We start from the raw sequence: 12,420 nt of genomic DNA, 5'->3' as shown, positions 1-12,420 counted from the left end.
CATTAGTTTCTATTTCTTCAATTCTAATTTTTAGGGTTCCATTTTCTTCAATTACCTTTTATTTTTCCTTTTTAAAGGTATGAAATTTTCTGGTCAATTTTTCATAATTTTCCAGCATGGCTCTCATTTCTTTTTTCCATTTTTCTTCTTCCTCTCCTCTTTGATTTTTAAATTCTTTTTTAAGATCTTCAGTGAGCTTTTGTATATGAGTTAAATTTATAGACTGTTTTGATATTTCCCCTGTGAGTGATTTTTCTCTGATTTCTTCTTCGGACATGGCATTGTGTTCATCTTTGTCTGTAAAGTAGTTTTCTATAGTTAGCATTCTTTCAGCTTTTTTCTAATCTTTGTTGTTTTAGCTCTGCTCCTGGGGTATAGGGGTGTATAGATCCAAGTTATTTTTTTCCTGGGCCTGGGGTCTGATCCCTGGCTTGTCATTGGATAAGATGTTGCCTATACAGTCCATGCCTCACCTTTGCAAAGGTTTGTTTCCTCCTTTATATCGAGGTTTTGACCTAGCAGTCATGTTTCATTCCTGACCCAATCCTGTCCTTTGCCCCAGTATTCTCAGAGTTAAGACTTTGTTTTGGGTTGGGATCCTCCCTGCTGGCTTGCTATCTAGCTGTTGGAACCTCTGCTGTTGTCAAGTTTCAGGACCTGGATTGCACTGTGACTAAAAATCTCCTTCTGGCTTTCCCTGCTCTCCAGTCTCATAGACTTTACTTCCCCCTTTCCCCAAAGCGATAGAACTTCACTGGAGATACTCCACTACGTCTACAGTTGAAAACTTCTTTAACTCTTTTCTTTTTCTTGGTGGGATCTGTATCTTGAATGTCAGAATTGAGGCTTCATTTATCTTTGTAAAGAAAAGCTCCAGGAGCATTTAGTTTCATACTGCCATCCTAGCTCTGCCCCAGAAGTCCCTGGTCAAAATTTTTTAAGAGTATTTTTAAAATCATTGGCTGTCATTTTCTACAGGATACTTTCTCATCTTTAGGATTTCTGTTTCCTTGTTTTCCTCTTACTTATCTATTTCTGACCAGTTTCCTGTTCTGGATCTCCATCTAAGTCATATCAACTAACATTAGTGTCCCTCAAGACTCTCTTCTGGGCCCTCATCTCTTTTCTTTCTATATCTCACTTGATAATGTAATCAGTTCCCTTGGGTCCAATTGTCATCCTTATGAAGATGCTTTCCATATCTACACATACATCTGTAACTTCTTTTCTGACCCCCCAGTAATATCTGTAACTTCTTTTGTGAGCCTCCAGTCCTATGCCAACAATTGACTTCTAGATATACTGTCCCATAAGTATCTCAAATTCAACATGTTCAAAATAAAATTTCTTGTTTTCCCAAAATAAATCTATCTTTTCAACTTTCCTGTCAGGTTTACTACCCAGTTACCTGGGCCTGCAACCTCAATAACATCCTCAACCCCACAGATCTCATCCATTACTAAATAGTCATTTCTACCTTCACATCTTTCATAGAAATCTCTTTCCACTCTCATAACCATGCTAGTACAGCTCCTTATCACCTACCTTTAGACCATTGCACTAGCCTTCTAATTGTCCTCTACTCAGCTGCTAACATGATTTCCTAAAGCACAGGAAATGACTATGATTGTCAGTTCTTCTATTCAGTAAATTGTAGCAATTCACTATTGCCTCCAGTTTTAAATATGACATCTTTTCTTTAGCATTTAAAATCATTCACACCTCAGCCCTTAGTTCACCTCTCCCATCTTCAGCCAATTTTCTTATATTCAATGATTCAACTGCGCTTGTAAACTTGCTCTTGTTGCATATAATATTCCTCTCAGTTTCCTAGTCTTTAAGCTTCTGTCTCCTATATCCAAAAGGCTCTATCTTCTCATCTTTGCTTCTTAGCTTCCCTGATTTTCTTTAAAGACTCTAATTCTCAGCAAGATTTTTCTTGGTCTTTTCTTCCCACTCCTTTCCTTACCCCTTTCATATGTATTGCCTGTTGCATGCTGTCATTTATGTGCTGTCTCTTCCATTAGCTTCATAAGGATTGATTTTTCTTACTTTTTTTATCCTCAGTGGTTAATACATTACTTAGTATATAGTAAGCACTTAATAAAACCTTGCTGACTTGAATTTAGAAGGAATTATCATTGAGGTTTATGGATTGAATTACATGGCCTCCAAGATTGATTGTAACTTTATGATTCTGATTCTGTGATCCTGTGAATGAAGGAGTCTGGTTAAAGATTTGAACAAGTCAGAATGTATATAAAGTCTTAAAAATAGGATATCAATTCAATATTCTCCATTTCTTTCCATTACATATGAAAGGTATGTTGTACAGAAATAGGTTATGGAAAACCAATGATCTAATATTTTTTCTGGAATTATTTAAACAAAACATGGGGTATCTTTTCCAAAGACTACAGGGAAAAATTGATATGTTATTATTCTAATATTTCCTATGACCCTGTTTCAGTTTAGATAAGAAACATGACTTACTTTCTAAACACTAATTATTTGTTTAGTCTTTTCCAGCTTTATCTCTTTTCTTTCTATAATCAGATAACTATTAAAAGTGAAGAAAATGCTGAGAAACAGTAATTGATCTCAGAAACATTTATCTAACATCCACTTTAAACTAATCTCAAACTACTCCTATAAACAAATGGAATATTAACCTAAGTCATTATCATATCAACTCTCCTTGAAGGCAGGGACCATTTTTCATTTTTGTCTTTGTATCATTGAGTCTAATAGATAGAACACCTTGCACAAAGTAGCTGAATTAATGTTTATTGAACTGAACTCTTCAATGTTGAAGGAACTTCAATAGGATAGACCAAGGCTGTTTTGTAGATATTTCTTTTAGCTAGGTAATATGTGACTACTACCACATTGACCCTATCTAAGGGATCAAGGCTCACTTAAGTTGTACTGGTATTCATCACTGTACATGTAAGTATTCACCTTACTCAGATACCATTTACATGACAACAGAATCTCCTTTATTTAAAAAATAGTCCAAAAATAGTTTCTCCAATAAAAAAGAAATCAGATTTTACATAAAAATAGAACCTGAAGATTTAATGGAAAATACTCTGACTCAGAAATGAACTTAAGTTTAAATTTCTATGTGATGCATTCTGACCACTGAGGAGAAAAAGCAAGAAGAGCACCAAACCTTTCCCTGAGGGATGAATTATATATTGAGAAAGAGTCTTATGTAGACAGAAATTGAAACAGAATTTTTAACAGTCATGATCTATCACATAGAAAATATGAAGAAATGGATGCAGAGAGAACATTTCAATAAAGAACATCTAAAATATGCCTATAGTTATCTGTCACAAGAATGAAGAACTGGATGGTAATATTAAGTTAGCACAATTGTGTACCAGTAGTCTTTTCCTAACAATTTTAAAGAACATTTAAACTGGCATATACTTACTGAAATTATGATTTTTGAGGGGCATCAAACAGAACTGAAGGAAAATGGATGCCATGATCTCCCTTATTATAGAAGATGAAAAATTATTTTGAAGCAATATTACATGATAAGGGTTTTCTGTAGGATCATTGACACAAAAATCCAAGAACACAACCTTACAATAATTATCTCTACTCTAGCCACACTGTGATTGTGTGTTCTATACAAGCTTGTGTTCCACACCAGATGGAATGGTTTGTGGTAATCTGGATATGATCACATATGATTTAATGAATCATAATTGTGGAATCACCTGGTGATAGAATTGTGATATTTCCACTTGGAAAAAACTATTCATATTGTGTTTTATATAATACACATACACACATATTTATGTATTACAACTTGGCAGCAAGTGTACTATAAACTATACTTTCTACAGATAGCCAAGGTAAGGCTAAAATTAATGAACTTGAAAATCATTATCTTAACAACAACCAAGCTATTAAAAAGCTATCTGGAGAGTTAGTTATTCTGTGAGAAACCAAAATTCTACTCCTACAAGGTTGCAGGGTGGTTCTTCTATTCAAAAAAGAGAATAGCAACCACTCAGGGATTGTAGTAGTTTTTCCTAATTTATTTTCCTCATAAAAACTAATGCTTTTTAATTTATTTGTATTAATTTTGACCATTCTTCAGTATTTTTAAGAATTTGGATGAATGAGAGGAAGACATACTGTCTCTCAGCTTTAGAAGGGCATCTTTGATTTCAATTCCCTATGTTTCATATATGAATACCTTTAAACTGATATATATATATATATATATATAAATATATATATATATATATATATATATATATATATATATATATATATAGTGACTTCTGAGGCACTGCAAGCATCTAGCAAAATCTCTTGTTTGAAAGTAGAAGCATTGAAAACAAGTTGGGATAAGAGAGCAACTTAATAATTATTTATTAAGCATCCAGTAAATATAGATCATTATATTAAAGTTTGAGGAAATAGAAAGCTTGAAAAAAGGTATAGTCTCTGCCCTCAAGAAGCTCAAAATTTACTGAAAGAAGGTAAAAGTTGGATATGTAACAGTTACACAATGTAGGTTTTGATGGAGTCAAAGGGGAGATTTAAAATACCATAATAAAATTTGAGGAGAGAATATTTTTGATGTGACATGAGGGAAGTTTTACTGCAAAGTTTTACAGCAAAACATTGAAGAATGGAAATCAAGTAGGTAGAGAAGAACTGGACATTAATTTCAACTATGGAAGAGGTTCTAAATAAAGGCACAGAGAAGTGAGGTGTTATGTTTTGTGTGGAATGCTAGCAGTCTAATCTGACTTGAATGTGGAATTCATAAAAGAGTTTAATGTAAATTTGGGTAGGTAATTTGAAGTCCAAATTATAGAGGTCCTTAAATGATAGAAAGTTGTACTGGGAATAGTGAGCCAAGGAAGCTTTTTGAGTATGGGAATGAAATGGTCAGTCCTGTTCCATAGGAATATTCTTTTAGAAGCTGGTAAATAATAATTTATAAAGAGGAAATATTGGAAATAGGGATACCAAGTAGGAAGCATAATAGAGTAGACAAGGGCTGTTAAGATGCTGAATTAGAATAGGGAGTAGAGAGAAGGGGAGAGATGCAAAAAACCTTTTGAACATAGAAAATGGTTTGATATGGGTCACACGGGAGAATAATCTTTGATAACTCTTAATTTAGAATGACTTGTTACATTACCCTCAAAAGAAATAGGAATATTGGTTAGAATAACTGTTTTAGGAAGAAAAATGATGAGGTCTATTTGCAATTTCTGTTGAGTTGCACAGGTGGAGATGGCCAATCATTTATTAGAAAATGAATCTAATGGTGAGCCTAGAGCTAGATTTAGATGGTGGTTAAAGAACTGCTTTGGTCGGTTCACATGAACCAATATGCTAATTTTTGTTTTAGGTTCTACATGGAAGATTAGCGTGAGATTCAAGACATTATTTTCTTATTTACAACATAGAACCTATCTTACTGCAAAATTATTGTAATGCTGGGAATTAAAATATATGAATTCAAAAATCTGACTCCTCTTTCTTATGATCTGAGAACAAGAAAAGTTATTATATACTTTCTTTTCAAGGATAAAATCACATTTTTCAGTGTTTCTCTCATAAAGACATTTCTCTCCCTTTTTTGGATAGGGAAGAGATAGAAAGTTAACATCATTGCTTTTCTGTGCATATAAAGCAAATATTTTCATTGTATCTAGGAGAAACTAGGAACTTTTAGAAATGTTACAAATTATTTCTTGCATTATATTTAGCATATTTTGATATATGACTGCATTCTGTGAAGGAAAGTAAAAAACTCAACATTTTGCCTCTGATTATATATATATACATATATATATATATATGTATATATTTTCAGAGTTATCCTAACACTTATGTGGATGGATAGATGAATGATGATAATGATAGTTAGACTGATAGACAGACAGACAGACAGACAGATATATAATGCCATCTTGATATAGAACTCTAGGTGAGGAAATTCCTGAATCAATGTAGATCAGTGCTTTCTTTTTGTCTTTACATGTTGCATTTAATTCTTTAATATTACTACATTAGTTTTACAAAAATCACTGTCCATATTTAATCAGTTTACATTTTTTGTGAAGGACCTTCCAAGATCAGAGCCCTTTCCTAATGTACTGAGGGAATACTCAAAGTAAAACCCAGCTCCTAAGATTAAGAGCCTAATAACCAATTTGTGGAGATAAAATACCTACCATGGCTTCCAGAAATAATAGGTAGAGAATTGCCCTCAAAACCAGGAAGACTAAAATGGAAGAGCTACTTTTGACACAGTTGTATCACTGTGGAAAAGTCACTAAATTTCTCAGTACATACACTAGAAAACTCATTATGACAAGTTGCAGAGAGGGTGAGAATCTCCATTCTTAGTGAATACTTTCCTTTCCTTAGAAACTCCATATGACAATGAATTCTCAAGTCTAGACCAATCCCTTTCCCTGGAAGATCTCTATAGACAAAAAGAGAACTAACAGCAATAGAAAGTAAATATTAAATGCGGAATATATGGACAATTAGAACAGCAGGAGAAGAAAATGCAGTGATGGGTCAGAAACCTTCCAAGTCTTAACTTTCATAATTTTAAATGAGATGAAATCTAAGATATGATTAGTCTCTAGAACAGATTTTTGTCTATTAGAAAATAGAAAATGTTAAGTAGCATACTTAACAGAACTTGTTTGTTATCTCTTGGAGATTAATGAACCACTCATGATTTTTGAATATGGGAGGTTTAAATGCTTTTTGGGGGGAAATTAATATTTTTGCATCTTCCTCAAGCCTTGATGAATAGTGGTATCCTCATTGCTCTCCCAAAATTATATAGGGCTAGCAAAGTCATGAATGAAAAGGTCCAATAGCCAAAGAAAGAGGTTTCCTTCATTTGCACTCTGCTCATCACTTGATTTCAGATGTAAGTCAAAATCTGTGAATTTTGAGGATCATAATAGAATAATATGATGATGATTATGTTGTCTCATAATTAAAGTTAACCAAATAGTCATTGCCCCAGGGTGAAGGACAACAAGTTAAGAGTATTTGGTGGGGGGGGGGGGGTCAGTGGGGAACTAGGTGGTTCAGAGGATAAAGTATCATCTATGGAGTCAGGAGGACCGGAGTCCAAATCTGAACTCAGAAACTTGATACTGTGTCTGTGTGACTTGATACTGTGTGACCTTGGACAAGTCACTTAGCCCTATTGCCTCACCAAAAAAAAAAAGGATTTGGTGGACTTCTACCCTTTACATTTATTTAACTCTTCCCGATCATTTATCTCTGAATTTAGTTAACCGATAAGATCTCTGCTAAATACTCATGATTCAAAGATGAAATGAAATTATCCCCACGTTCAAGGAGTTTCTGATTTAGAAAAATATCTGATATTCATATGGTATTAATAGAACTTCAAAGTGCATTAAGTATATTGATACAATTAGCAGGCATTATCACTATTTAAAAGAAGAGGAAACTAAGGTCCAGAGGGTTTTAAGAATTTGCCTAACATTACAAAAAATGTCAGAGATAGTATTCAAATCTCATGATTCTCAATCATAAAACATTATTAAAACATCATTGACTCTTTAATAATCTTGTATTTATTGATATTTGTTTTCTCATTACATTTTAGAGAACTGATGAAGTCACAGTAAGATTGAAATGTATGTTTTTCTTTGTTTTTTTAGAACATGTTCTGAAATTATTTTTAAATTAATTCATATATATAATTATTATTGTATTTATTTCCTTCTCAATGGGTGCAGGGTGAGGTAAAGGGAGGAAGAAAATTTGTAAATGAAAATGAAATAAAATTTAAAAAGAAAAATATATAAACAATAAATATGTATATATGTATGTATAAAATACATAGACATATGCAAATATGTACCCTCTACTAGGATCTCTTAGAAATTTCTTACAAAGAAAGAGAAAATAAAGAAATTACACAAAATTTAAGTAATATATGTAGTTCTCCTACTCATAATTGTTTATATATATGTATATATGTATATATATATATTTAAGGTATAATTTGCATTTATACATGCAAATTATGGATTTATGTATTTATTATGTGTTTATGAATATATAAATTTTGTTTATTATTATTTTTATTTATACATGAAATCACAAATAGCATAAATAGAAAATGTGAAAATCAAAATAAATTATTCTTTAGCTCAAATTTCTGGGGAGGATCTGCATTAATAAAGCATCTAGTGATAATTATGCATTTAGTGAAAGAATTGGAGTCAGAACACACATGTTTTTATTCCCATGACTAAGGACTTTGTATCATATGGCCTATGAAATATGTGTGAGAGTGGTACATACATTAAATGTTTAATATATTTGTCTGTCTATACATCTACTTATTTTTCTATATCTCTTTGTTTCTTTTTAGATTCATTAGCACACATTGTATTATGTCTACATGCTACATTGTATGTACAGGAAACTTTATATCAAAATACATATGCACACTTCATGAGTATACAATGTATTATTTATATTTATAATTTGTGTACATATTTGTATGTGTATACATATATAACCTATAGAAATAAATATATTATAGAAATATATATTTCATAAAATATTTATATATATTTGCAGAAATTATATAAATATTCTTTTCCCCAATGCTAGTCAGTGGTTCTCAAAAGACTGAAAGTTTATCCCCAAAGAAACCCATATATTTATTGTCTGCCAGTAAAAATATGGTACACATTTGAGAAAGCAACATTGGAAGACTTATTGATCACAGAAGAGAAGAAATTATCTGGTAATTTTGAATAAATGCATTTATATAAACCATTGTGTAAAGCAATTAGGAATAGTCAATTCAGTATTCAACTTGGCCACTTCATAAAGGCATATTTATTTCCTATGTGAAAAACGATATCATGTCTTTAAAATTAATTTAATCTGGCTTCCCAAGCAATATAAATATTCAAATGGATAGTTTCCAAAAGATTCTCATATGTATGAGAATGAACAGTTTACTTATTTTATTTTTTCTCCTTCATACTATTGAGGATTTGTAGGAGACATGCAGTAAGCTTGAAAATTCATTAGTGATTTTTTAAATTATATTAACAATTTTCCTTCAATTGAAAATTTCCATCATCATCTAACTAGCATTATGATAATGAGAAATTAAATTGAATTAGCATATTGTATACCATAATGTGAAAATAACAATATATTATAGTCATACAAGACAATGGATAATTGCTAGAAAATAAGAATGTGTCCTTAGTAAAGAAAATCCAGCCTATTTTAGACTCCCTATCATCATGCCCAGTAACAACCAGAGAATGAGCTCAGCCACATTTCCATGTTCTTGATGAAACCCTAAAATGCTTTAAGTATAAGCTTTCTTCTCTATAGGTTTATGCAAGTGTGTGTCATCCTCTGCTTCCTTGATTAATTGACATAAATTTTATAACTCCACTTACCTGGGGTTCAGGTCATGTTTGTGCAAGTACTCTGGTATTCAGAATGTTTATTACATATCATCCATTTTTTTTCCAAATTGAGTTTTTACACTTTCTCTGTGGCAAAATATTATTAACTTCAACTGTTTAACTGAATTTGAGAAAATAAATGTGTTTTACACTTATTCCTGTTTAATAAACTAAAGGTTTTGGGGGGGAAATTTGAATTACAAATGTTTTCTAATTCAATATAGTGTATTTTTAGTTGAGTGAAGTCCTCAGCATTTAGTGTTTTCAATCCAATCATTTTAATTTTCTTTTCTTTTCTTTCTTTTCCTTTTTTTGTCTTTGCAGTTCCACCATGGTTTTTAATTCATCCTTCAAATCTCTATGCCTATGAAAGTATGGACATTGAGTTTGAGTGTTCTGTCTCGGGAAAGCCTGTACCTACAGTGAACTGGATGAAGAATGGAGATGTGGTCATACCTAGTGATTATTTTCAGATAGTGGTAATTACATTTTGTCATATTAGATTCACAGCTTCTTCAAATTGTGTGGTTCATCAGTGAAGTGTGGATGTGATTTTTCTTAAACAATATAGGGACCCTGTACCTTATTTTCAATGTGCTACAAAGCTATCTTCCTGAAGCAAACTAAATTCTTTGAAAGTACATTTTCAATGTGTTTTAAAGCTACTTTCCTCAAGCAAATAATAGTCCATGAAGTGATCTGAAATAAACCCCTGTTGTTGTGTAGTATATTCAAATTTGATGCAATAATATATTATTATTATTTTAGAACTAGCAAGAACAATCTAGCTTGAGAAGAATGGTGTTCGAGTGTCTTGAGTTTTGGATGAATTGATGGAGTACCAGTGAGGCTAAATGACTAGCAAATGTTTACACTGCTAATTAGTGACAGAACTAGAACCGGAATGCAAGTCTTCTAATTCAATGTTTTTCACTAGGGTTGCTATTTGGGTGTATTTCAACATCTGGAGATTGTCCTAAATTTGCATGAAAAAATATATGCATAATGCATATGTATTGTTTCTCTAGGTAGATAGAGGGGATAGTTTTTGTGTTTCCCTTAGCTTTTGATATAATATCTTTCTTATAGTGAATTCTCATTAGAGAAAGAAGATGGCATTAATAGAAAAGACTAGGAATCTTTATCATCCTTATCATCACTTAGTATGTAACCTTGGGCAAGTCTCAATCTCTTTGGCACTCAATATTCTTGGTAAAATAAATATGACAGTGCTTTATTCTACCTATTTCATAATGGGGTAAGGATTAAATGAGATCCTTTGTATAAAAGTTCTCCATACCTCTAGAGCAATACACAATTGTAAATTTCATGAATTATGAAGATATAAATAATAGGATCATAGACTTAGAAATGGAGAGGACCTCAGAGACCATCAAGTCTCTCATTTTACAAAAGTGCCAGGGATGTGAAAGTTCTAACCCCAAATCACACAGCTAGGATAAACTCAGATGTTCCCTACTGCTAAGAGCATGTTCTATCCATTGTACCACCTACCTGATCCTTCTATTATGCAGTCTTGTTCAGGACTTCACATATTTTCAAATGCATTGCTCTACTTTGTTTTGAGTTCTAGAAATAGCTTAGGTAGTAGGAGGGGATACATAATATGGACATATGGACACATAGAATAATAGATAGTTCTTTGTGTCCATGTGTGCATTGTGAATATGCATATATGTATGCATGTATATATTTCTTTTTTTAAAGTTTTTTTGCAAGGCAATGGGGTTAAGTGGCTTGCCCAAGGCCACACAGTTAGGTAATTATTAAGTGTCTGAGGCTGGATTTGAACTCAGGTACTCCTGACTCCAGGGCCGGTGTTCTATCCACTACACCACCTAGCCGCCCTATATATTTCTATCATAAGTTTGACCACAATCCTTTTTGATAAAAGTTATTCTGTTACTGTTTTTACTTGCTTACTTGACAAGTTAGCAAGAGACCTTCCTTAAAAAGTCACAGACTTCTCTTCTTAAATGGTTTTTGCTTAACAGTTTTCAGGAGAAGCACTTTGCTATAGATTCATTTTAGTGATTATTACATTGTATCTATTATATCAAAGTACACATTTTCAATAAAAATATTTTTGTCATAAAAAGGTACAAGGATTTTTGTAGTTGAAAAGAGCCTTAAAGGTCCCAAAGTCCAATTGCTTCACAATTATATATGAACTAATTGAGGTCCAGAGGTGAAGTGATACATTTGCCTGAGGTAGAGCAGAAAGTGTAACCAAAGAGAAATCTAGTTTTAACAGTAACCTCTGTACATCCTAACTGTGACTTTAGGTAAGCCTTTGTCCATCTCATCATCTCAGTTTAGTGACCCCAAGTAACATTTGATTTGTATATATAGAATGAATTGCCTTTCTAGAATTCTCTATGCCAATGAAACTGCCAAAGTACAAAACAAACCCATGTGACTACCGGGACAAAATTAGTACCCCAGGGTTCCATATGCCCTTTCATTACTAGTAGAAGTAGTAGTACTACTTCTACTGCTACTACTACTGCTCTTGCTACTGCTACCACTAATGCTACAACTACTACTACTACTACTACTACTACTATTACTACTACTGCTACTGCTGCTGTTGCTACTGCTGCCTCTACTACTACTACTACTACTACTACTACTACTACTACTACTACTACTACTACTACTACTACAACTACCACCGCTACCACTACCACTACCACTACCTCTACCTCTATTGTTACTACTACTACCACTACTGGCTGGTTCTTGTTGGTTCTCATCCTTCTTTATGGAAGAAGACCAAAATAACATAAATCTATTAGAGACAAGTTACAATATGTCTGACTGTGGTTGATCAGACCAATATGAACTTGGAATGCTCTATCATAGGGCAGGCACAAATAATTCATATGAACACTGGGTTACTCTTTAC

General features: G+C 32.6%; 1 protein-coding gene across 1 annotated transcript in view; it reads left to right on the top strand.

Annotated features, from left to right (window-relative positions):
• DCC (DCC netrin 1 receptor) overlaps positions 1 to 12,420 on the top strand; it is a 1,459,593-nt gene that overhangs the window by 867,684 nt on the left and 579,489 nt on the right. Inside the window, exon 6 of the mRNA XM_074202006.1 lies at positions 9,816 to 9,970. Within this exon, the coding sequence (XP_074058107.1) occupies positions 9,816 to 9,970 (155 nt within the window). The remainder of the gene's footprint in view (positions 1 to 9,815; positions 9,971 to 12,420) is intronic.

This window comes from Macrotis lagotis, chromosome X, assembly GCF_037893015.1.
Source record: "Macrotis lagotis isolate mMagLag1 chromosome X, bilby.v1.9.chrom.fasta, whole genome shotgun sequence".
Classification (NCBI taxonomy): domain Eukaryota; kingdom Metazoa; phylum Chordata; class Mammalia; order Peramelemorphia; family Peramelidae; genus Macrotis; species Macrotis lagotis.
The sequence above is the reverse complement of the archived record's forward strand: the minus strand, read 5'-3'. Positions and strand labels throughout refer to the sequence as shown.